Source organism: Pelodiscus sinensis, chromosome 6 (genome assembly GCF_049634645.1).
Source record: "Pelodiscus sinensis isolate JC-2024 chromosome 6, ASM4963464v1, whole genome shotgun sequence".
NCBI lineage: Eukaryota > Metazoa > Chordata > Testudines > Trionychidae > Pelodiscus > Pelodiscus sinensis.
The window spans coordinates 52,240,218-52,267,496 of record NC_134716.1 but is presented as its reverse complement, the minus strand read 5'-3'; the positions used below and the strand labels follow the sequence as shown (position 1 = coordinate 52,267,496).

The following is a 27,279-nucleotide window of genomic DNA, read 5'->3' as shown; positions in this document are numbered from 1 at the left end:
GAGAGAGATGGTAGGAGACAAATCGCTTGATCATTGTCTTTGGTCCACCCTCTCTGGGGCACCTGGTGCTGGCCACTGTCGGCAGACAGGATACTGGGCTAGAAGGACCTTTGGTCTGACCCAGTACGGCCATTCTTATGTTTATGAGCACAGCATGTTCTGCAATTATGGAGTACTCTGCAAAAGACTTGAAAACTAGCCTTCAGTGTCTACACTAACACTGACCAGACTATCATCACCCAATGTCTGCATGGCCCATGATCTACGCCACACAGGCTTGGGAAAAGGGGGCCCCATCTTAAAGCTACCTTTATGATTTTATGTCTCGCTCCCAGATGACTCCCCACCTCCCCCCCCCCCCCGCGTTGCTGTAATTTACAAATGGCTATTATGGCAGCTGAACATATCTGGAGTGTAGTAGCACTTTAGCCACCCGATTTCTCCCCAACTCACTCCTCCTCCCTGGGGACTCATCCTTCCTTAAAGATAGTCCATGGCAGCCTAGTCTATAGCTCTTTTATGCTGATGGAGTGGCACAATGGGACCATAACACAAAGGATGATCTGGCCTATGACTCCTCCACCAATTGCCAACTGGACTATTCAGAGTACAAGAACAGGAACCATTTCCCATGATCTTATCTTCTATCCCTTGTGTGGGGACATAGGGTCCTTCTTGCTGACTGCTAGCCAAGGAACACCATCTGCTCAAGGGCACTTCCCCTATGAACTATCACAGGGAGAAAATTGGACCAGTAAGGTGAAGATTCTTAGCCCCAAGTCAGTCATGGAAAACAGGCAAAAGTATCATGAGTCCCCAAAATGTGATTTTTATTTAAGAGAGACACAGTCCCTCCTATCAGCCTAAATTTTGATTAAATACTGAATATGCATTTCTTAAGTGTGGTTTTAATAACCACACCCACAACAAGATCAGTATTTGGACAAGGACACAGAAATTCTGCAGACACTGCAGCACATAGAGAAAAGGCATTATAAAATGTTGCAAGCCACTTTAATCCAGAGCAAAGCTCCTCCCCCAAAGATCATGTACGTCATTTTTCAGAACTGAAATAAGAATGATACATTATTCAAACAGATACAAAATGTAATAATTGGCTTGTTGGCATAGAAGTAGTATAGTTGTTGCTGTCATCTTGGTGCAGTATTGTTTCAGATTATGTCAGTCATAAGGGTTAGAAGGTGAATGGCTTTGAAATGTCAGGAGTTTTCAGAATACCCCCTTTTGCAAGGTTGTTATTGAAACTTGATTCCTTGAGCCAAAGGCAAATCCTTACTGTAGTTGATTGTACTGCAAGAGAAACAAGAAGAATTTAGAAAGTAGACTTGGTCATTGAAATCAATTACACGAATCATTTCATGTATACAAGACTTTAAGGCAGTTGCCAGTTTTCCTTACACCAAATGCATGGTGAAAAGTCATTTTTACCAGTCTCTATAATGTAGAAGTTTGATTGCATCCCCTTAACTATATCCTCTACACCAGACTGAAAAGATACAATCCTCCATCTGTGTCCAGCTAAGAGTGTTGTGGCAGACTGAGGTCTTTCAAATTACTTCTACTACTAAAAGCCACTTCTACTTCTTAGTCTATACAACATACCCCTCATAAAGAAACAAAGTTGTTAGTTATTGACATACGCATTTAGGACACATTTGCTACCGTTTATTTAACAGTCACCCCCTAAAAATGGACAGAGAAATTAAGTATTTACCTATGTACTTGCCACTGTTAATAGTGGCCTAACTCTCTGTGGAGATCACCTCACAGATTTCCTTACAAATCACAGCAATTATATTTTATTTAGTCAAGTTCAAAATCATTGAAATGTATATATTTACAAGGATAATTTCTTCTACAGATGTTAGAACTTAACCATTATTTTTGGAAAAAGAGGAGAATCTAGGGGTTTTTTTGGGGGGGAGGGGGAAACAAGTTTTGGATGTTTTTAATACAGGTTGGAACTCCCTGGTCTAGCACCCTCAGGATCTGATTGGTCCTACATGAGGGGTTTTGCCTGACCAAGGAAAGTCCTTTCTGGGTCCCCCAGCCATTGCACGCAGCCCCTCCAGCCATGGTCTTGCTGTCAGCCCCCTAGCCAGCTTCCCCCTGCTGCTGGCCCCTCAGACCAGGGCTACCAGCCCCACCATGGCAGCCCAAATGCCACACATGCAGTCCCAGTGCTGAGCTCCCAGCCCCACGAAGCAGCCCCCATTGAGGTCCAGCTGTGCCACTGGGCAGCAGCCCCGCTTGGGCTTCAGCCTCGCTGGGCAGCTCCACCAGGCAGCAGCAGAGCTGCTAGGCTCTTTGTTGTACCATTGAGTGTCAGTCCCACTCCTGGGTCCAAGCACCACCACCAAGCAGCCCCACTGTCTGGCTCCCAGCCCCACAGGGCAGCCCCACTGCTTCCTAGTCCTGCCGTACCATTGGGCGGCAGCAGCAGAGCTGCTGAGCTCCTGATTGTACTGTCACACCAGGGATGTTGCCAAACCAGAGTCCCAGTTAAGAGAGGTTCAACCTGTACCTGAGCTCCTTCTTGGAAGAATACATCTCCTTTTTATTCTTAAACATTTACTTGTAATTGGTTATCTCCTACTCTGTAATCATCAACAGATTATTGTAACAAATAGTTCATCTCTAACTCTTTGGGCATTCTAGCCAATAGAGAGACCACTGACCAATCTCAGATTTTTACTAGCTAGAAAGCTCCAATAGTGCCCTTTCTACCCCAAGGGGCTATTACTGCTGCTGTGGGAAGTTCTCTTGCAACTGAAGATATATACAAGGTATTAACTTTAGCAAGTTGACCTGTACATTTATATATTGATGTGTATATAAAATATGTAAGCCTAGCTCTTACCAAGTGGACCTTCTCATGTACAGTTTCCATGAATCACTACCAGATTCTCTTCCACCACCAGTGTGCTTTTCACCACCTTACCAAAAAAAAAATTACGTCAGTCAGGGCTAGAAGCTGCTTTGTGTTTACTTATGCTCCTCTACTTCAAACAAATTTATATTTGTCCTGTGGGAGGATGAGATTTTTTTTAAACAAGTTTAGTTAAAAACTCACAGAAGTAAACAAGCTATTCTCCTCCCCCTCCCTCAATTTATAAGTGAAAGAGACCTCCACCTCCTCATACTCAGACTGAAAATCCTGGCCTTCATTCCCTTTCTCTCTGACTTCCTGTTGTGAACAGTATTATATTTATGGTTGGTGTAAGAGCAAAGGTATGGCAGTTTTGCTTTGTTGCAGGGCGGTGAGATTTAGGAGAGAGATGTGCAAGAAGGGAGTACTACAGAGCCCCTTAGGAAGAAATGCAGTAGCTGGGATAATCTCTAAAAGCCATTTTTCTTATGCATTCTGCATTTGGAATTGTGTGTTTAGTAGTTAGTGCTTTCAGCCCAGTGAGATGTTGTGACCCTAAGCTATAAGATCTTTTCTAGCATACCCATGAAGGTATTTTGAGTTACCTTTCATAGCAGTAATCATTTCATATTCTATCCTTTCATCAGAAAGTTTAGTTTTTAATTAAACAGAAATTTTGCCACTGGTTAAATTCTAGTCTCTGCTTCACTAGCATAAATGCTGAACAATAGCATATTTCCATAGAAACTGGGCAGATTTTGGCCTTAAAATGGTAATGCTTTGGCTAAACTTTACCATAAGCCATGAAAGAAGAAAATAGTGTTCATAAGAAAAAAAAAATTTTTTTTTAAATTAAACCTTAGATTTATACCATGGGCCTTATGGCTGTAGGATATGATAATCTAAAAGTAACTTAAGAATCACCACAGTGGATCAGACCATTGGTTCATATAGTGCAGCATCCTATCTTCTGACAGTGGCCAGTGCCAGATGCTTCAGAGAGGCAATGATTAAATGATCCATGCTCTATAGTCCAGTTCTGGTAGCTGGAGGTTCAGAGACACAGAGCATGAAGTTGTGTCCCTGATTATCTTGGCACATACCCATAACAGTCCTATCCTCCCATGGACGTATCCAATTCTTTTTTAACCCAGTTCTACTTTTGCCCTTCATAACATCCCCTGGCAATGAGTTCCACAGGCTGACTGTGTGTTGTATCATGAAGCACTTTCTTATTTTTGTTTTGAACCTGCTTTCTATTAATTTTATTTGCTGACTGCTGGTTCTTACATCATGTGAAGGAGCAAACAACACTTCCTTATTCACTTTCACACCAGTCATGATTTTGTAAGACCTCTATCACATCCACCAAACCTCCAATCATCTCTCTTCTAAGCTGAGCAGTTTTGTTACACACTCTCTCTCTCCCCTCAGCCCCAAACTTTTTCCCCCTTCACTGTACCTTTTCCAATTCTAATCTTTTTTCTGCGATGTTGTGACCTAAGCTGCACACAGTATTCAAGGTGTTGGCATTCCATTGATTAATGGAATAGCATTATGATATTTTCTTTCCTAATAGTTCTGAACATTACACCAGAGGTAAAGCTAACACATTGAGTGGATGTTTTCAGAGAACTATCCACAATAACTAAGATCTTTCTTTTTAGACCCATCATTTTGAATGTATAGTTGAGACTGGAAAATATAATGCGCTTTTACTTTGCATTTATCAACAGTGAATTTTATCTACCATTTTGTTGCTCAGTTTCCCAGGTTTGACCGATCTTCTTATAACTATTGGCAATCAGCTTTGGACTTCATTATTTGAGTAATTTTGTACTGTCTGCAAACTTCGTCACCTCATTGCTCACCCCTTTTTCAAATCATTTGAGTATGTTGAACAGCACTGCCCTCATACAGATCCTTCGGGGATCCTATTTACTCCTCTTCCTAGGAAAACTGACCATTTTTTCCTACACTTTTTCCTATCTGTTTAACTAACTACTGATACATGAAAGAAGCTTATCCCATGACTGCTTACTTTACTTAAGTGTTTTTGGCAAGGGACCTTGTAAAGGCCTTCTGAAAGTCAAAGTACATTATATCAACTAGATCGTTCCTGTTCACATACTTGTTGATGCCCTCAGAAAATTCATATGGATTGGGGAGGCATGATTTCTTTATACAAAAACCACATTGACTCTTTCAAAAAAAAAAATCATATTCATCTATATGTCTGATAATTTTGTTCTTTACTATAGTTTTAACCAATTTGTCCGATTCAGACGCTAGGCTTACAGGCCTGTAATTGCCAGAATTACCTCAGGAGCCTTTAAAAAAAAAAATCAGCATCTCATTAGCTGTACGCCAATCATCTGGTACAGAGGCTGATTTACATGAGAGTTCACATACTAGAGTTAGCAGTTCTACAATTTCATATTTGAGTTCCTTCAGCACCCTGAGGTGAATATGATCTGGTCCTGGTGACTTGACTTTACTATTAAATCTATCAATTTGTTCCAAAACATCAAGATAGGAAATGTAATTAACATACCAAAAGCACCTCCAATTTCAGCCCCACTGGTTGGAATGTTGACATTTACAACACCACAGTCTGATCCCTTAGGCCTGCCAGCAAAGACAAGATAGTCAAGCAATATGATCTTCTAGCATCACACAATAAGGAAAAGAACCCGATATCATCTCTAAGAGAGGATTTAATATTGAAGTCATGTTTGACTATGTGTGTACAGATTTACAACAAAATTAGACAATCCTGTGTTTTAGAAAGGAAAAAAAATAGTTATACCCAAGCCAGCGGAAAATCCTGCCCAAATCCTTGGTGAAGATGCTGCTAGAGAGACCTTGTTTTACTTCATTATTCCAAGCAAAGGCCTCTTCTTCTGTCTAGAAGAAATTATATAAATAGTTATGCCAGGACTGCTGACGACAAAGAGTGAATGCCACAAAGGTATTGTGAACAAGGGAATGCTAACAAACTAGCATTATGTTAATCATATGGCAATACCTCTTTGCATTCCTGCATACATTGGCTGTACAGAAAGGCAATGGCAAAGAGTTTTTTTCCCCAATCTAGGCAAGCGTCATCTACAGTCCTGTATAGGCTCCCATCTTTAAGGCTGGGTACTCTTTAAATATGATATAGATGCATGCATACAAAACAAAGTCCTGAGCCATGCAGTTATGCTGGATAGCCCTAAGTTGAGAGCCATAATAAACTGAATAATAATACACGAGGACAGTTTCATGAACATGGCACATACATGGAAATATTTCTCTCTGCCTCCTCCTCAATTTAACATCCAAGAACACTCAACCAAAGCTCATTTAACTTCTCCTGGTTTTTTTTACCTTGAATTTCAGCACATAGAGAATGGGGGCAAATGTCTCAGTGTGCACGATGGATGCATCATGGGGAAGGCCAGTCACAATTGTTGGCTCAACGTAGTTGCCAGAGCGATTCAGAGCCTTCAAAACATAGAAAAATCATGATAGCCACGTTATTACTTCAGACAACCAGTGTGTGGCTTCAGAACTAGATACACTTAGCAAATCCCATTCAGTAGTTTGGATGCAGTAACTGTACCTAGCAATGAGAAACAGAAGATCTTCTATGAATAGCTAAACTGAACACATTGTACCAAGTGCTACTAAATTGCATATCCAAAATTAAATAGCACCATGTACAGCATTACAAATAAAACTATACATACAAAATCAAATTGCATAGTGACCCTACAGACAGCAAGGTAGGCTTCCCTCTTTCCTTCTACACTATGATTGGCAAGCAGGGAAGATTAGTGACTGTGTCCCAGCTGCATGAAGGTGGAGATAAAGACTCAGACTAAGACCAGAAAGGATGATCATGTTCATCTAGTAAGATCTCCTGCATGTTGCAGGACCTCATCCTCCCACTCCTGCAATGGGCCCCTAACCTCCAGCTGAGTTACTGAAGTCCTCAAATCATGATTTAAAGACTTCACATTATACTAGCTCACATCAGCAAGTGACCCATGTTTCAGAGGAAGGTGAACCCCCCTCATCTCCTGGTGGCTGCCAATCTGAACTGGAAAAATTCCTTTCCTACTCCAAATATAGCGATCAACTAAATCCCACATGTGGATAATACCCCCAGCCAGAGACTTGGGAAAGACGTGTGTGTCAGGGAAGAGACTTCAAACATCCAAATGGAAGGCCTGGATAAGACCTTATTATCCTGTTTCATGGAGATGCTGCATGACTCAGGATGCTGTTCATAGCCCTTATCCTTGTGTTTCATTGAATACGGGAGCCCAGAGCATGGAGGAGAGGGCAGGTGCTTTTCTGTGTGTGAAAACATGAACTGCAATTCAACAATATAAGAATAGGAAAGCAGTATCTTCTTTCCCCAAATTGGGGAATGTGCAAGAGTCTTGTCCAAGGCCAGACAACTGAATTAGTGGCAGAGCTGACACTGAAGTCAGGATTTTCATTTTCATTTTCCCAAACCCACCTCAATTCTCTAAAATACATCGCCTCAGGTATCTGGTGGGACCATCCCCACTCCACATGCCTGACCTGATAGACGTACATATCTGAAGGTCCTGCCAGCACTGGATACAACCAATTGGAATATTGTCTGGGCTCTCCCTGACCCACCAACCTGTGGTCATTGTTCTGATCACTGTGTGTGCTCAGATCAAAGGAGCCGACAGCAAGGTTGGGGGCGGGGGGAATGGGGGCTCTGTGGTCCCAGAAAGGCAGAGCACAGTGTGACCCTCCTGCCCTCAGAACAGCATGGAGTGTGTGGCAATTTGAAGGGCCCAGCATTCCAGTTATGGCAGTGGCAGCTGGGAATCCCAAGCCCCTTTGAATTGCTGGGCTCTGGGGCAACAGTCCCCTTTGCTCTCCCTTCACCCACACTGGCAGGCGAGGCCCAGATAGTAAAAACAATCACCTTCCCGCCATAGACCACAGAGCCACCCTGCTGTTTGGCTTGTTCCACTGCATGAAGGAACATCGTCACTGCTTGTTTAGTGTGGAGAGGCCCATACAGAGTGTTGGCTGAAAAGTAAAAGAACATATTATGTCTGGTGTAGAGTTTAAAGACGTTATTTTAGGACAACTGTATACATTTCTAACATGCTTATCACCATGATCGCTGGGCAAATAGCCATTTAACATGTCCAAGATAAACACAACAATTAGGAATAATTAGATTCCTCCTCCCTATTTCACAGTTCCAAATCTAACGGAAGCTAATTTGATCATTTTGTAATAGTCTTTTCCCTCCGTGAGTAGGTGCAAAACTAAAAATAAAATACTTACAGTCCCATGGGTCGCCGATGCGAATCTGTGCGTAGGCCTTAGAAAGTTTCTCTACCACCTCATCATGGATGCTTTCATGCAAGAGCTAAACAGTCACAGGAGTTTTATAAAACAATTAGTAATATGTCATAGCTGTTGACATTTCAAAATTGGCGCATCCCTGCAGAATTCACCTCAAGCATTCAAAAAAATAAAAGACTTAAAAAAAATCATGAAACTGACTTAAAAACATATTCTCTTTTTTAGAAAGGGGGGTTTTGATTTGCCTTCTGGCTTCTGAGTCTTCCTGGGGCATCCAGGTCACATTTTCAAAACTTTTCTAGAAAATGTGGGGAATTTAAGGGAAAAAACCCTCCAAATATCCTATGACTCACAATGACATTGTAAAAGTTAGCAACAAAATCCCTGATGAAGAGGAATCAATTCCCAGTAATATAAAGAGAAGATAAATAGATTAAAAATCTCATTAAGGACTCAAATATTCTCACTCCATCTTACTCCAGTGCACTGTACTGAAAGTTAAACATGCAGCCTCTCACTATGAAAGTACTGAAATTTACAATAGAGCCATGATAATCTTCATACTTCACACAGTTTAAAAAACAAAGCTTGGTATCAAGTTACTGTTGTGAAATCTCATGCTAAAATTCAATAGCTTACACAAAAATCCGGTACATTAGCTATCAATTTCAAACTAAACACAAGCCAGACTAAATGGTGAAAGATACATTGCTTATGGTTAATTTGACATTTACACTCTATCAAAGCAAAATTAATAAATCAATCTCCTTCACTTCTTGTAAAATGTCTTCATAAAGCTTCTACAGAACGTACGAAGTTCCTCATTCTAAAATTGCACTTGGACTTTTTATGGTGGCTAAACAAGTGACATCTGTAATACTAGTGCAAAACAGAGCAGTTTTTGGTATTAATTTGGCTTTGCAGTCTGAAGTATAATAATTAGACAAAATGTTTAAGAACTAAACATATTAGTTTTATAATCTTAGACCTGGAAAATTAGTTCAAGTTTTCCTGGGCAAATTGTTTTATTCAGTAACTATTCATCCAAAAAAAGGGACATTGATTAAATTAGGTTTCAAATATTTAGATTTTATTAAAATAAGTTTAAAAAAATCAGTAAACATAGTCAAATCAAGTTTAATATAATGGAAATTACTTGTTTAAAAGCCAAAGAAAATCCCTACATGCTATAATCCAAACATTGCATGACTTACAAGTATACAAGAACCAGAAACTGTAGTATATTTCAAATAAATGAAGATGACTGTCTTGGCAAGGAAAGCAAAGTGAAATTCAATATGGGTCACATGAAAGAAATACTTCTGGAACTTTCAATTATGACCTACAGGTTAATAGTCATTTTTCCTGTCACACTGGCTTCAAATGTACTTGAAATATGTTTTACAAGTACTACTACCTATTCTGCGCTATACTGAATGATTTAATTATCCCAACTTCAATACATATTTACTCACCAGCCTTCTGGCAGTTGTGCACCTCTGGCCTGCTGTCCCCACAGCAGCAAATAAAGCAGAGGGGATCACTAGGTTAAGATCTGCATCTTCAAACACTGAAAGAGGAATTGAACATCAAGATGTAAGTTATTGGCTTCTGGTTCTAATGCCCTCTAAATTCAGTGGACACAAATTAGTAAACATAGTGTAGTAAATTCTATTAGGCCTTTCAGGTAGCACTAGGAAAGAGATGAATGTACAAAGTAAATTAGGGTATATCTACACTACCACCCTAGTTCGAACTAGGGTGGTAGTGTAGACATATCCTTAAAGACACTTCAGTTGCATGTCTTTGGAATTAAGCACAAAGGTTTGGTTCTCCAGGCGACTTTGAATAAAGTTTCCCATGCAACACAACTTGATTATGAATCAAGAAGCTGCAATCAGTTTCCTGCATTCCTCCTCTCTCCATTCTGCTTGAGTGGAACCCAGATGGCATGGAGAACCAACACCAAAGGGTGGTCAGATAGCATGAAGGATCAATCCCTCAGGGCACAAATTTCTAATTCAGTGGAGCAAAGGCACTGAGGAAAAAAAAAACATGAAGTAGAAAAAAAAAAAACTGTCCAGCATAAAAATTAATATAACTCAAAATGGTGTCATTCTGGGTTTCACTTGTTCCAAAAGACTCCAGACAGATTAGCCAGGAGGAAATTTGCTGGTTTACAAGATTATTAAATAAAAGGCAAGAGTGGTCAAGTAACTTCTACACAGTCACACAAACAAGATAAAAACCACAAAAGGCTAAAAGAGTGCAATAGAGGGATAAAAGTGTATGAGGATCTCAAGTGTTAACTAGTATACCTTTCCCCTGTTTCCACTTAAGGTTATATCCACACAGCACCAGGGAGATGCAATTCCCAGCTTGAGCTAGGGTGTTAATATCAGTGTGGCTGCAGTGTCATGAGCTACAGCTCAAGATAAATCTTGCCTGATCCACTGGGTACAAACTCTAGTACCTAACCTGAACTGCAGCCCATGCCACTGTGGCTGAACTAATTTTGTTAACCCACTAGCTCAAGTCAAGGTAGTCATGGAAAAACTCACATCACCTTCACATCAGGCAAGATTTCTCTTGAGCTGTAGATCAGGCCTTAAGATATCGAAATCTGAACTATACTACTGGACAATACAGAGGGAAGTAGGTATTTTTCTTAAGGATGTTTTCCCAGAATTATGTGCCTATTGGTCAGCACCTACATAAAGACACAGCTATCTCCAACTAACGATCTTCTTAAACATGGTCCTCAAGTAATTTTGTTTATATCCCATCATTTGAATGTACCAGAAAAATAAGTGTACCAAGACACAATGCATACATGAGTTTTTGACTTTTCACTTGCATGTCTCCTTCATTCGTTCATCCCCAAAATACCACTAACCCCTCAAACATAGTGTGCTAGTATACAACCACAATGGGAAAATGACTATTCTAGACTTACTACTCAAGCAGAGAGCAATACAAATATATAAATGTTTTTAAAAAGCAAAATATTGGAAAAGCAAAAATTTGTTTTCAGTTAATAGAGAACATTAGCGAGAGAGGTAGTGTCTTTATTATTTCTAATATGAAAAACCCTATAAATAGACGTATGATCCAGTATTTAAGTTCAGCACAATAATATGAAACACCTGGGTCCATTGTATAGTCCTCACCCTTCAATGCCAAGATCAGAAGATGTATGTTCAGCTTTTAAAGGGTGTTTTGTTCCACTGTGATCCCTCTGGCCGGTTAAAGAAAGGCACTGACAGACAAAAGGGATTTCCATCTAGTCTGATTGGAATATGGCGACTAGGATGTAGAGCCTTGAGAGCATGGAGGTGGAGAACTGATCATAAAAATGGAGGTCTGTGGGGAGGGGGAGGGATCATTATTCACATTATTTAGTCCTGTTTCAGCAGGGTATTTCATGTATTTGGAGTCAGGCACTTGCATAAGCCTTCAGCTGTGATAGCATTCACTATATGCTAGGTACTTTCCATACACAGAAGACAATTCCAGACAAAAAGATTAGTCTACTATGAACGCAATATTAACATTAGCTGTAACTTGGTATGAGAAGAGATGATTATATTGTGTATTACCAACAAGAGCGTTGTTTCCACCAAGCTCTAACAAACTGCGTCCTGTTAAAATAAGTAAATAGTAATGTGAGTTAAGAGGCTAGTTGTGAATAACAATCATACACAGTCCCTGCACAGTGAATAGGACCTTACTTCATGAGTGCTCCCACTCAAACCAATGGTATTACTCAAGGACTAAGACTAACATCATCTATCTTATAGTGACAAGAACTTTTGCTTTAAAAAATAAATTACAAAACCCACTAAAATAGTGGAATATGTGAAAGACCTAGACATGAGAAAGATGCTAATAAAATCAAAGGGGACAGCAAGAAAAGTTAACACTTGTGCTTATTTTCTAGGTAAAATATCTAGACGTTGCTAACAGGGCATGGATCTAGGATTGAGAAACCTTCTGCTGCAGAGGCAGTTTGTGAGTCCTGATGATAATATATTCTCCCCCATTTAAAAAAAAAAAAAAAAAAAAGGGAAAAAATGGTAGTGTCACTAAGGATGTAATATTGAAGCTGGTTAAATGATTAATCGGTAAGCGAATGCTTATCCATTAATGCTATCAGCTACACGCAATCCTCCTACCCCATGGCTCTGCTCAGTCCTGGCTGATGTCGGATCCAACAGCTACCCTGCTGTAGCTCTGCATTTAAAGAGCTTGAAAGCCTGTGAGAGAGCAGCTGGTTCAGTCCCAGTTTGTGCTCGGTCCAACAGCAACCCGCACTGCAGAGCCACAGCAGGGATAGTTGTTGGACGCGCCAGGACGCGTGCATCAGCTCCCAAGCTCTTTAAGAGCAACCTATCGGTTAATCACATATCTGACAAAGATTTTGTTGGCTACATGATTACTGAATTACACACTTCCTACTAGTTACACTTGGGAGGGTAGGGACCATTACCCAAGGATCATTTTGTTGACTCTCCCAGAAATCAGTGCTGATCACAGTGGCATTTTCACACACTAATTAAGAATCAGGCAGATTCAGAGAGGCCATCAAAAACCCACTTGCAGGCCCACTGAGTCCAGATTTTAGAGGACTCTATAAAAAAAGTGTCCTAGATTAGGCTAGAATTAGCAGAAATTCACTTGTAACACTGTTGCACTTGTAACAAAATTTGGAAGAAAAAAAAACTTGTCTCAGTTGCCTGTTTGGCAGAGTTCCCTTAGTCCCTCTTCCTAAATCAACAAAACACAGAGAGGAAAAAACAAAAATCTACACACTTACCAAATCTCTCCTGAACCATAAGTGCTACTTGCTTGCCCACCTTAGTGCTGCCAGTGAAAGACAGAAGGTCCACCCTCTCATCCTTTGCCATTGTGGTGCTATGTGAGAGAACACATGACTATCCTCAAAAGAGTGGACAATTGGAGCAAGCAGAAATTTATTTCTTTATTTTAACCAGTGATACCATTTTGTTATTGAAGGCACAGCATCCTTGACTTCCAGAGATCTTCGTGACTAGCCTGCAGCACTGTAAGAGCTGCAGGGGCCCCTCTACTACCTGTGGTGGCCATGAGTGGCTTGGAGAGCCCCATAAGTTCCTGGCCACTGTGGAAAGTCTGCAGCTTCCAAGCCAGGCACCCTGGGGTAGTGTGGGAGCCCCACACCTCCCCATTTTCTCATGCTTATTTTTAGTGAAAGTCCCAGATAGGTCACTGGCTTCTGTGAATTTTTCTTTATTGTCTAGGAGCTGTCTGTAATTTTTTTTAAAAAAATGTGTGACACAAAATCTTAGCCTTAATTATAACAAAATGTTACATTTATGCCTTCAAAAGCCAGGAATACAAGACAGATTAAAAAAGAATCAAGTCAGTGCCTAACTAAAATGCAACTCAAAGATGCAAGAGTGTCAAAATAAGGGCCATATTTCCATGTTACAGTCTAGTACTGCGACTTATGCACTAACTCCGAAGTCTAATCCTGCTGACAGCAACAAGGCACTTGGTTGTGATTTATACCAGACCAATGGCATGCTGAGTGCCCTAATGCCTCCTTAAGACCCATGTCATCAACTACTACTTGGGTTATACATCTTCCAAGGCTGTTTGTACTTTATGGGAGTGAACATCTTCAAATGGCATGCCCATAAATGCTGTTGGGAGAGGGGATATTGCAGGAACTATGCTTTGGCAGTGCTCTTTATGGCTGCCCAGAAAGCTTTTTAGATGTGGCTACAAAGGAAGGGGAGGGGGAAAATAAAGAGTTAAAAATAGAAACACCCTCAGCAACTGGAAGCCATATTGGCAGTCTGCTGCATTTGTAGCAACATATTGTTCCAATAGTGGTCCATGAAATTCTTAGTCACATATTTACAGTCATGTTGGCAATGTGCTGGACTCTTTCCAGACCATCAAGAAAGGATGTTTCCTGTGCTAAACAGTCTCTGGACAGACAGGAATGTCCAAGTTATAGGGGAATAAAACAAGATAAATACAATTGGTTTCTAAAGGGGTAGTAACAACCCCATAGAGAGCAAAGCTTTTTTCAAACTAGACTATTCCCATAAGAAGAGCTGTCCCTAAGGAGGTGTGGGGCCCAGGATTCATCAGCCCATATGGGCATCCCATGGATGCTCTGGGTTTCCCCTCAGGGTGCTGGTAGGAATGGGGTAAGGGAGATGCTGATAGGGGCAATTGGGCTGCAGCTGTTCCATGGAGCTGTGCTAATGGTATGAATTACTGGCAGGAGGCAGAGCCAGACAAACCATGCTGCCTCCTGATCGCTGACTGCTTCTGCCTGCTCAAGGCAGACAGCTGCTGTCCTCATCCCAGCTGTGACACTGATGTCAAACTGCAGAGGCTAGTGTGCTCATCCCAACTGCCTTGCCCAAGAGGCAGCTCTGCCCATAAGTCACCCTTCTTCCCTTCCCCACAAAATGCAAGATGTCTAGCTTACCCAATATCTGCACCACCACATATCAGGGAGCAGATTGCACCAGGCATTTTGTTATCCTCCAAAACTTTGGCTATTATCCTAGAAGTAAAGAGAAATATCTTGAGAAACTTGGATTTGAGAGATCTCAGAGGCACATGATAAAAATCAACAGGGTTTTTTTGGGGGTAAGATGAAAATAATAAAAATCTATCATCGGACACAGATGCAATTTTATACATAAACATACTCTCGTATCTGAAAAGATCTTTGTCCAGTGTAATGGTAAGCCTTATAACAAAATTCACATATTTAAAATATAGTGCATCTTCCAGGATATAACTAGCATAGAGAAAACAGAAGAACATAGAAAATCCCAATTATACTGTCATTCATAGAATTTCCTTTGGAAATTCCCTGAAACTATTCTCAAAAGTAGCACCTGTGGAGAGGAACTCTCCGTATTGCAAGAACAAATAATATTATAAATATTATAGTATTTTAATTACTTAAAACAGGTTAAGCACATTGCAAACCATCTCCTCAATGTATTGATAGTGCGATCACAGATGTCACCAAGTGGCACTGTTACAGTTATCTGAGTGTTTTTTCTTTGTATGTTAGCAAGTTTTGATTCCTGGAAAGTCATGCTGTGTGGTTAGTTTTTGATTAGGCCAGGTCCTGGTTTGAGGCAACTTCAGGAGAGAGAGAGCTGGGCAAGCAACTGGAGAATTTACCTCAAAAATGACACTAATCAGAGCTTGAAGTTGCTTTCTGAAATCTAAGTATTGATGTTGGACTGAGATTCCTGGAAGATGGACTGTCAGCAGGCTGTTTCATAGTCTCATTCAGTACTGGTACGTGCACAAACAAAACACGTTACACTTAGACCATCACGCAGTCTTGTCATCATTGATTTCCCCTCCACTAAGAAGCTGAACTGCAAAGGCTGCAGACTTCTGCTACTGCTCAGCAGAGGAGTCAGAAGAAGGGGCAATCAAGGGAACAAACATATTCAATATAGATTTGTTGCTGTCTGTTTGACAAGGTGAGGAGACAAAGCCACTCTCATCCAGCCACAAGATCTCAGAGACAAAGGGCAAAAACAATTATATGTATAGAAAAATAAAAAACTTACTTGGTAACAGCTACGCTAATGAGGGATGTTGTAGGAGCACCTTTCCTTTAAAAAAAGATGCAAAACATCATTTTCATTCTCAACAATACAAAGCACTTCATGCAACTCTTGTAATATGCAGGAAATCTGAGCTAGATATCTGGCACAGGAAGCTTAGCCAGACACTTTCAGCTTGAGTTCTAATGCTAGATACTTCGGAGGAAGTGACTCAATACTAAGAGGTGTTATGGACCCAGAACTTCTAGCAAAGTGAAACTGAGCTATGGGTACCCAGAACTTTGAAAGTCATGCAACTTATTTGAATGCCTAGCTTTGTATACCCACATTTTAAAATGTCAATCATATTCTCTATCATTTGTATTCCAGAGAGGGCTCAATACCTAATTGGGCTATTAGAGCCATTGTCCTAGATTGTGGTACAGACATGAATTCCAAGCCACTCCCTGATTCAAAAAGCTGACAGTATAGTACAAGGTAGTATAAGATAGCACAGAGTTTTTAAGCAGGACTTGGAGCCAGCCTAGTAAATATCAGAAGTAAAGGATTTGTAAATGTGGGATGAACAGCAGATATCCTGACATTTCAAATATTGTATTGTTTATATGCCTTAGATTATCCTTACAAACATAGCTCTGCTGTGATGAACAAAGACTACCACTAGCAACCTTTTAAAATAGTAGTTGAAAAGTATTTGAGCATCTTACCAAAGGCAAGCATTCCCACAGATCATTGCAATTGCATTATTCCAACCGTACACTGCTACAGGGAAGTTAAATGCAGTGATAATTCCTACCAATCCCACAGGATTCCACTGTTCTATAAGGGCATGTCCAGGTCCTGAAAACAGACACAAATGGGAGCCATTTGATTATGTGTACGTGCATGTGTATGTTTAGCTCAGTAAATGAAAAAAGGAAAAGGCATAGACTGCAACAACTCTTCTGGATCTGACACAGAGCCAAAGTTTGTTGACTTTTAGTATACAACTATTTATGCAAATGTTTATCAGGAGAAGGTGGATGATTTATCTTACTTGCATTGAGATGTGAGCAGCACTCAATTTATTACCTTTGTATTGGTAGTTCTAGAGCATTTGTTTATAACAACATAAGTTGCATATTTATCAGAACAAAAACATAAACTCTGTGGCATAACAAGTATATTTTTCTCATAACCATAAGCCACAAAAAAGTCAATACAGACATCCTGCTAGGGAACAAAATGAGAAAGGTCAGTTTCTGTAAAACTGTATTAGAGTTGTCCACGTCTAGATCTTAGTGCACAGAAAGGCTGTAACAGACTAACACGGCTACATTTCTATCACTATTCAGAAAGGCTGTATGCATTCTAGCTAGGTGTTCTGCTGAAAAATACAGTGAAATTTATTTCAATAACCCACAAGCCATATATTTCCACCAAATAACATAATCTCATTTTTCAATAGAATGTTAATAGCTTTAGTAAAGTCTATTTGTAGGAATTCATTACTTATACAATATATGCCATGTTACATTTGTACTCTGCTGCTTACAACTAGTTTACAAGTATGCTGAAATTATGTCAGTTGGATAACAAGGGAAACAAAAAGTACAAACATATTTGTTGCTGACCCAAACTGCAAAGTTTAATTGACAACAGATTTCCCATGTCTTAGTGTCAACCAGCTAGATTTTACTGTATTCGTCATATATTTTGAGTTAATGGCTTAGCTAATGGGGAGGAACTCCATTCTCTGTTACTATACGTGTGTATAGTTTCTAAGGGTATGTCTACACTACAAAGTTAGTTCGAACTAACAGACGTTAGTTCGAACTAACTTTCATAGGCGCTACACTAGCGCTCCGTTAGTTCGAATTTAATTCGAACTAAAGGTGCGCTTAGTTCGAACTAGGAAAACCTCATTTTACGAGGATTAAGCCTAGTTCGAACTAGCTAGCTCGAATTAAGGGGTGTGTAGCCCCTTAATTCCAACTAGTGGGAGGCTAGCCCTCCCCAGGTTTCCCTGGTGGCCACTCTGGCCAACACCAGGGAAACTCGTCTGCCCCCCTCCCGGCCCCGGACTCCTTAAAGGGGCACGGGCTGGCTACGGTGCCCGTGCCAGGTGCAAGCCTGCCAGCACCCAGCCAGCAGACCCTGTACCCTGCACGGATCGAGCCACCCACCCGAAGCCCCCCAGCCCTCCCCCTCTTCCCGGAACCAGGCTGGCAGCTCCTGGGAGCTTGCCCGGGACCGCAAGAGGCGGGCACCCGCCTGGGCTAGTGCGGACATCGTGGACCTCGTCCACGATCTCCGCACTAGGCACAGGAAAGTGGCCGTCTAGGGCAGGAGAGCTGCCAGCCTGGCCACCCAGGAGCAGGTGTGCAAGAGAATCAAGGGGGTCCACTGAGACCCCCGACCCTGAGCCCTGAGCTTACAATGGCCGTCCTGGGTCAGACCAAAGGTCCATCTAGCCCAGTAGCCTGTCTGCCGACAGCGGCCAACCCTAGGAACCCTGGAGGGGATGGACCGAAGACAGTGACCAAGCCATTTGTTTCATGCCATCCCTCTCCAGCCTTCCACAAACCTTGGGCAGGGACACCACTCCTACCCCCTGGCTAATACCACTCCATGGACCCAGCCTCCATGACTTGATCTCACTTCCCTTTCAACTCTGTTCTAGTTCTAGCCTTCACAGCCTCCTGCAGCAAGGAGTTCCACAGGTTGACTATTTGCTTTGTGAAGAAGAACTTTGTTACTAGTTTGAAGCCTGCTACCCATTCCTTTCCTTTGGTGTCCTCTAGTCCTTCTTTATGGAAACTAATGGAGAACTTTTCTGTATGCATCCTCTCCACCCCACTCATGCTTTTAGAGACCTCTATCCTGTCCCCCCTCTGTCTCCTCTTTTCTAAGCTGAAAAGTCCCAGTCTCTTTAGCCTCTCTTCATATGGGACCTGTTCCCAACCCCTGATCATTTTAGTTGCCCTCCCCTCTCCCAGCCTCTCTCTTCCCCTCTCCCACCTCCTTTTCCCAGTCTCCCCCAGTTTTGTTCAATAAAGACAGATTCCATTTTGGAAGACACGTTATCTTTATTTGTACATCAAGAAGAGGGGCTAGGGAAGGGTAAGTGGAAGGAGGGGAGGGAGGAATGGGGTACGAGCCCCCGATGGGGAGGACTGGGCTGGCTCTGCGGGCTTCTGGGGGTGGAAGCTCTCCTGCAGCCCCCCAATTGGCCCCTCTCCCCAGATGGCAGCCTGCGGCAAGTGCAGCCAGGCTGATGGCCGAGTGGTGTGATGTGCCCAGTGTGGGTAGTCTGGGCACTCCAAGCCAGGACTGCTTTGCAAGCGGGGCACCCCTGAGAACTGTCTGTCCGGGGTGGGGGTGGGGACCCTTTAAGCACAGCCCTCGGCTAGCCTGAGAAAGCATCTCCACTTTCTAAGTCCTCCTCTGATGCCCTGCCGGCACTGCTTCCGGCCATCCTTAACCCCGGTTCAGGGCCCACTTAATGTGGACATGCTAGTTCGAATTAGCAAAACGCTAATTCGAACTAGTTTTTTAGTCTGGATCCGTTAGTTCGAATTAGCTTAGTTCGAATTAACTAATTCGAACTAAGTTAGTTCGAATTAACGTTGTAGTGTAGACATACCCTAATTGAGACAAGAATGGATGCACTCTGTAGCACCACAATAGGTTTTCATGTAGATCAGAAAAGTCACAACAGCAGACAGAAATGTGGTAAATTGCAGCAATATGTAATCCATGGTGCAGTAATACAGAAAGATCTCAATATCTGGCACTTTATTAATACAGATTTTAATACATCTTACTTTCTGAAGGCAAGACAGGTCCACCAATCATTCGGGATAAACCAACAGCATAGTCACAGACATCAACATATTCCTGAACTTCGCCAACACCCTCGACAAGAATTTTTCCCATCTCTAATGAGACCTGACAACATTAAGAACACACAGGACATCACTTTTTAGACTCTGACTTTAAGGCCAGAAGGGACAATCATGATCATGAAGTCTGATCACCATGTTGCAGACCATAGAACCTTACCCTCTGCATATTCCTGTAACATACAAATCACCTGTGACGGACATACTTAAATCCTCAGATCATGGTGTAAAGACTACACATTTCTGAGAATCCATCCTTTACACTAGTTTAAACGTGCCCCATGTTGCAGAGGAAGGCAAAAAAAAATTCCCAAGGTCTCTGCCAATCTGAACTGGAGGAAAATTCCTTCCCAATCCCAAATAGGGCAGTCAGTCAGACCCTGAGCATATGGGCAAGACCCTCCAGCCAGACAACTAAGAAACATTTCTCTGTAGTAACTCAGGATACATCTACACTGCAGGGCTTAACTTGAAATAAGCTACGCAAATTGAGCTACATTAAATAGGGAGCATCTATTTCGAAATCGAGCACTCTTCCTCCGACTTCCCCTATTCCTCGTACAATGAGGGTTATAGGAGTTGGAGTAAGAAGTCCTCCAGCTTGACAGTATTTTGACACTTTCAAAATAAGTGCCTACTGTGTAGACACGGACTATGTTATTTCGGAATAGTGCTAGTTATTTTGAAATAGCATTACAGTGTAGACGTTCCTTCAGTGTCCTCCCCATCTAGTGCCTGATCACAAGCTGTTTGGAGATATTACAGATAATAGTTGCAAATCAGCGACATGCCGTTGTAGGCAGAGTCATCCTACCATCCCCTCAAACTTATTAAGATCAGTTTTGAATCCAGCTAGGTTTTTTTGGCCCTCTGCTCAGCTGGAGGCGGCTATTCTAGGACTTCACTCCTCTGATAGTTAGAAACTTTTATCTGATTTCAAGCCTAAACTTGTAGATGGTCAGTTTATATCCATTTTGTTCTTGTGTCCACATTGGTGATTAATGTAAATAACTCCTCTCTCTCCCAGACATTTATCCCTCTATATGTAATCATATCTCCCCTCAGCCTTCTTTTGGTTAGGCTAAATAAGCCAAGATCTTTGAGTCTCCTTTATAAGGTAGGTTTTTCCATTCTTTAAATCATCTTAGGAGCCTTTCTCTACACTTGTTCCAGTTTGAATTCTTGAACATAGGAGACTAGAACTGCACACAGTATTCTAGATAAGATCTCACCAGTGTCTTGATTCAGTGTTTAAACACTTCCCTGTCTCTACTGGAAATAACTCACCTGATGCATTCTAGGACTGCATTAGCCCTTTTCACAGACATGTCAAAGAGTTATCAATACACTCAGGTCTTTCTGCTCCTCTGTCGCTTCCAATTTATAGCAAAAAATGTCGTTAGTCCCTAAATGCATGACCTTGCAATTTTCACTATTTAATATCAACCCATTTCTATTACAAAATCACTTGGATGACCTTGTATGATGCTCTGGTCCTCCTCCATATCGGAGATAGGAAACTGGGAGGTATTACTTGCACATTTTATTAGCACACATGCACTTTTTATGCCAAGATCAGTAAAAAAATTAAGATTGTTTCCAAAACCAATTCTTGAGGAACTCTACTAGTAACAGACTGGAGGGAAGTTACATTAGGACCTGTAGCAGCCTCCCCTTTAACCAGTTCCATATCCACCTTTCAGTCCTCATATTAAATCCCCATATTCTCCATTTGAACCAATAATTTCTCATCTGGAATTATATCAAATGGAACAGTGCAGGTTGGTGAACAGGGCATTTGCTACTGCTCCAGGGACACAACAGGGTAGAAATCTGAACTCTGGGTTTAAGGGTTAGAGCTGACTGGAATTTTCAGCCATTACACGTTTAATTAATCACATTTTAACACCCCTAATCTGCACCACACTGCACTCAAGAACAGCCACACAAGAGAAAAGAGGTGCCCTCATCTGTGACTAAGGGACAGATGTTGGAGGAACACTGGAACTTTTTCTTTTTTTAAATCCATCAACATTCACCTGTATCTGGAGTGATTTCTGGATGAAATTCCTCCTGAAAGGCTGAAAGAGGGTTCGCCCAAGGCAAGGAGTGGAAGTTTGAAATTACTAGGGAGGGGCATCCCCACCCCATTAGGAACAGTTATAGATCCAGATACCCCCCAGATACCATTATAATCATCTCCTGTTTAAAAGTATCCATAGATTTCAAACAGGGTTCTAGCATTTTTTTCCCCTCACCAGGTTGAGAACCGTATAATAACTTCATATATTTAGGAGATGAAACATAATGTCTCTGACACATTTTTCAGACCTCTGAGTGTCCATATTAGCCAGGAAAACAGAACTCTGCTTAAACACATATGTACCTAGCACCCTAATTTCGTCATGGAAACTGTTTGATGGTCCAAGAGCAAAGAAAAGCTATAAAACTTTGCTCTTTTTAACTACAGTACTTAAATAAGAATTCTTTGACAACTAACACAGGTGTTAAAGCAGCAATCCCAAACTTTATATCCTGCACCAGCACTTACTGGGATCCTTTCACACACCATCTCACCTTCTAAATCTTTAGTTCTCCACATTTTAGTTCTCAAAATTTCAGCCCACCAGCAAGAATTTAGCTCTGTATGACAGGAAGTCTTGTTTCAGGACTATTTTAGTAACAGTGTGCTGTCTCACAGAAAGATGGGAAAGCAGCATAGTTACAACAGAGTTTGTTTGGAAAGGGGACAGTGTTTCAGAATCACTTACATTTTTCCTGATTTGATAGGTATGTGGAGGACAAAGCTCTTAAGAGAAGGGAAGAACCTGGAGATGACAGTGTGATCGTGAGCTTACTGTAATTTTAAGCCAGTTTGTAAATTAGAGGCATGGAGGGGGAGTTTTCCCCTGACGTGCTATCTTCTGACTTGATTTAAATCACTGAGAATTTGATGACTGGTTCCTATGGGAGCCAGCTGATTAACTAAACTCATTCTGAACACTTTTCCTAAACCCCATCCTTGATTTATGAATTAATATTATGACCTACTTCCTATACACAAACTGTCTTTAAAAAAAACTGAGGCTGTGGTCTCCACAATTAGAAACATGTAACAATAAATACAGATTTGTAAACTCGTAAAAGGAGAAAGGGAGAAGGAGCAGCGGATGTAAAAAAAAAAAAAAACCTGATCCAAACTGGAGCTTTGGAATAGTGATGGAATCGCTTAAAACACTAAAATGAAGTGGCATTATTCTTAAAATAGAGCACCACAAATGCTACCTTACATGTACTTAAAAAAATCTTGTTACACAGATTTTTAGCAAAAATCAAAGTACTCCACAGTTATTAAGACTAACATAATTTCTCACTTAATTACACAGACCTACATTAAAACCAAAGGAAAACATAATTTTGACTTTTTCAAATGTGTGGATTTTTTCAGGACATCTTACCAAGCTTCCCAGAACTTGGATTTTCTGTCTTAAGGCATCACCAATTTGTCTCACTATTTCTCCACGTTTAGGTGCAGGAACCTAGAAAAAAAATTGGTTTAGAGACTAAACTGCACCTTCAGGGAATACCAGCCAGTTTCTGTATTTTTGTCCCCTTTCCTCCTCTTAACTATAATGGGCTACTCAAATGTAAAGTTAGGCATTTACTTAAGTATCTTACTGAATGAGGGACCTTAAGCAGAACTGTTCCTAGGACTAAGGGTTTAATCAGATTCTGGTGCTAAGACACCATCACTGGCTGAATTCAAATTACTGTTCTCTTTTTCCGAAGCAGTTTCCAAAGAGGTATGAGTTTTAGGGACCTGTTAGAAAGTAAATTCCTCACATATCATGATCACTGCATTTTTACTTGTCTTCTTTATAGTGCAGCTAGTCCTGATTTCACATAGTTAGATGTGAGCATCTTGCTACCATCAGTGTCTAGAGCCCAGTACATGATCTACTTTTGTGGCAGAGTAGTTGGCAACACAATTCCCCATTTTAAGAGATGTCTTGCCAAGCTGTGCTACAGAAGCTAATCTGTCCAAAAAAGCCATCTAATCCTTTTGGTTGCAAAACTACCTTCAGGATGTAAGCTGTATGTAATCACTCCAATGATATCAACCAGAGACTGCAGACAGTCTGAAATTACAGTTCTGTTGATATTAAAGAGAGCACATCAAACTCAGCTACATATCACTTCTGAAGCCCACTAAGAGCATTTTAAATGTTAACCTTGTTAACTATTTCACTGCTGATGATTTCAGCTGAAAGGAAGTTGATGAGCCAGATTCTCAACTGGCATAAACATGCTGATTTACACTAGCCAGCAATTTGGCCGATGTATTTATCCATTATTGCTGAATATATTACTATTGGGATAAGAGCAGCTATTTTCATTAAAAGGTTTCTGGAGTGAGAAAAATTGCAATATCTATTTTACCCAAGGGGAAAGTAGATTAGTGCCTTCCCCAATACCACACTGATCACTTGCCCTCCTGGATACTAAAGCCTCCTCCCTGGACAGCTTCAAGGTGTCAGAAGTGGACAAAGCAACCAAACAAGAAACATATCTCTCACACACACCTTAACCATTTCCCTACTTAGCTTTAAAGACTTCTAACTTCCTTAAATCCCCTATAACAGCTTTTATAGTACGAATATGCATTACAGTACAAATGTCTGACACACACTGAAAGTTTAGAGACAGATTTAAAAGCTTTGTTTTTTATATCAAATGAACATATTGGACAAGGAGGGCAGTGAGGGCTTGGAAATGGTGCTGTATGATCATGAGTTCCTGGCTGCAGAATTTAGATTTAAAATATCACACAGGACATGGGGCCCTGATTAAATTGCCAACAGAAAAGGGTTGTTTATGGGGTGTAGAGACACTTCCAAACATATGCATAATCATTTGTCAACTTACATCTGCCCATGTTTTCCATGCCTCTTTAGCTTTCTTTATTGTTTCTTCGTAATCCTCCAAGTTGGCCTAAATGAATGAGGATTAAGTGGGGGCAAGGGGAAAACAAAACACAGAAAGTCACTTTCCTTTTGTTGCTTGAAGCTGAAATACAGAGGAGGCAGTGAGCATAACTCAAGCAGAATGGATTTTCTATGGACAGTGCTGAATTGGGAGGCATCATTCTTTAGGAAAAGTATTATGTTCACAGTGTGACATACTGGTTTCTAGCTGTGCTGATAGGACAGTTGCTAGAAATGAAAATTAAATTGAAAAATTAATATAATAACTATATCTGGGGAACAAATCTACTATCCTCACCAAACTTCATGGTTTAAATAAAGTTTTCCTTCAACTGTATTCCCCATAATCACAGGAACAAACACTGCATATTTAGTGACATTTTGCTTTATCATCATAAAAACCACTAATAATATAAAACAATAATAAAAGGAACTGCAGAATATCTGTCCTCCCAGGTTCTCCTTTGCACTCAGCATGAAACCCCTGGAGAATGGGGGAATAAGGCTAACAGCCCCTCTTTTCTCCATGCTGTATCTACTGGTTTGTGCTCACCTATGGGACCAGAATGGCATAATTTGGGCCTAGGGGCATTTCTACACGGAAGAAAAAAAAATGAGACCGTTTAGATAATTCATGTTAAAACAATAGCAAAGACAAAGCAACTTGGCTTTTTTAATTTGGGTTAACAGCATGTATTAAAGCCTAGAAGCGCCTTTGGTTGGACTCAGCCTTTGAATCCAAGTTAGCTGAGCTGCTGTGTCTTCAATTATATTTTAATCAAAGCTAACCTGTGTTAAGAATACATCTTTTTTAAATGTTCCTAACAATGCAGATATACATTTTAAAAGTTGTTTTTGTAATAAAAGGGATAGAAGTCAAGCAACCCAGCACTGAAATTGTCCAAATTACACCATGTACAGATTGACAGCTAAAATTGTGAAGACACTTGTTCCATTTCATCGCTGCTATGCAGTGAAACCATGAAAAGAGACATGTCAGCAAGTAACTGGGGAGAAAGTTAAGAACAGAAGTGATGGGAACCAGAAGCAAAATAGGAGCTTCCCTTGCATTCCTCAACCCCCTAAAAAAAGATTATAGGAAGGGAAATGGTAGAAATGTAGCTGTGTTAGTCTGGTGCAGCTGAAACAAAAAACAGGACTGTGTAGCACTTTAAAGACTAACAAGATGGTTTAATAGGTGATGAGCTTTCGAAAGCTGACATCACCTATTAAACCATCTTGTTAATCTTTAAAGTGCTACACAGTCCTGTTTTTTGTTATAGGAAGGGAAGATAGCAGAATCTCCCCCTTCTCTGCAGCACCTCCAAGACTAGAAAGAACAAAAATGTCTCCTCCCCAAAAGACAGTGAGGAGATAGAACCACTCTAAAAGCTGCCCAGAAGCTTCACATTTACCAGTCACCTGACTGCCAAACTAGTATAGAGGACCCAGAGACAGCAACTTGATCAAAATTCCATTTCCCTTCTTCTTCCCACCAGCTGAGATGGAGGGACTGGCCTTCTCACCAGAGAGCTGAACTTTTGTTTTCCAAATTAGCTTTTCGCTACCATGTGCCTGGTACGTGCACCAGAAAAAGATCAGATACACTTACCTGTTGCACCCTTGCAATTGGCTCATTGTTAGCTGGGCAATACGTTGTCACAATCTAAAGAGAGAATATTTTACAGTCACTTTAGAAATACGCATAACTGAGAGGAATATTTGTGTGCATGTAGTGGATGGAGGGGGTATGATACTTGAGGTACTGAGACATAGTGACTTATTTATGCAAAAATAAATTGAAACAATAATGCAAACACATACCCCAAAAAGGTAAGCACCAAGCATGAAAAAATTGCAACAACCAAGGAGATCTCAGGTGGGAGAGAAACTTGCAGAGACCGATTAGATGCAACGAGATAACATTGCCCTAAGAAAGGTGAGACAAATAATACATACCAAAAGCTGGATCTTAAACAGATTGCCACATACAAACTTGTGATTGTTCAACCCTAGTGACTTATTCACTTCAGAAAGCCTGTAACGGGGGAAGAAAGGGGAGGATAGGGCAGGCAAAGGTTTCTACTTTCCTCTCCCACGGAGAAAAAAATAAGTTTAATTTTGCACGGAAACAACAGATTAACAAGGTGTCAAAGCTGCCCGATTGCAACATAATTAATACTTTTCTTCCTTTTTTCCGCAGCACACTGATTTCAGACGCCTCCGGATTTGGGCAGCAGCTCCCTTTTCCTAATCTAAAAAGTCAGGCACGCTCGATCAGTGCCATCGGTCAGAGTTCCCGAGCTACAACCTACCTCTCCTCTTCCTCCCCATTTCCCATTATACACTCCTTCATTTTCTTCTTTCAGTCCCAGGTCTTTCAACCACGCATACTGAGGCTGGTTGATCAGCAAAGTAGACATGAATACAGCAGGCCTCTTACAAGATGCTAAAATTTTCTTCCTCAGCAAAACGTGTCTGGTCAGAGCAAAGCTTAGCTGCAGCATAGCGAACACTGCTATACCAGCGCACTCAAACCCGCTGCTGGACGGGAGGCAGCAATACGTAGTCCT

General features: G+C 41.0%; 1 protein-coding gene across 1 annotated transcript; it reads right to left on the bottom strand.

Moving 5' to 3' along the window:
* Positions 1–806: 806 nt before the first annotated feature.
* Positions 807–27,279, bottom strand: ALDH7A1 (aldehyde dehydrogenase 7 family member A1). The gene is made up of 18 exons (XM_006130115.4): positions 27,022–27,279; positions 26,319–26,372; positions 24,648–24,713; positions 23,180–23,260; positions 19,644–19,767; positions 16,545–16,677; positions 15,841–15,885; positions 14,727–14,804; positions 13,056–13,153; positions 11,839–11,880; positions 9,715–9,809; positions 8,219–8,303; positions 7,848–7,954; positions 6,263–6,379; positions 5,700–5,797; positions 5,445–5,518; positions 2,882–2,957; positions 807–1,311 (listed from the first exon to the last, which is right to left on the bottom strand). Exons 1-18 carry the CDS (start codon positions 27,211–27,213, stop codon positions 1,257–1,259), a joined length of 1,620 nt encoding a protein of 539 aa, XP_006130177.1. The 5' UTR covers positions 27,214–27,279; the 3' UTR covers positions 807–1,256.

What these genes read in the sequence shown, in the direction of transcription:
- ALDH7A1 (XM_006130115.4), bottom strand. Translation starts at nt 27,213, where the DNA reads ATGCTGCAGCTAAGCTTTGCTCTGACCAGACACGTTTTGCTGAGGAAG. An exon ending in TGTGGTGGTGCAGATATTGG is followed by an intron (nt 13,154 to 14,726) that starts GTAAGCTAGACA and finishes TCTCTCACATAG; the next exon opens with CACCACAATGGCAAAGGATG. An exon ending in TCTATGTGCTGAAATTCAAG is followed by an intron (nt 5,798 to 6,262) that starts GTAAAAAAAACC and finishes AATTTCTTCTAG; the next exon opens with ACAGAAGAAGAGGCCTTTGC.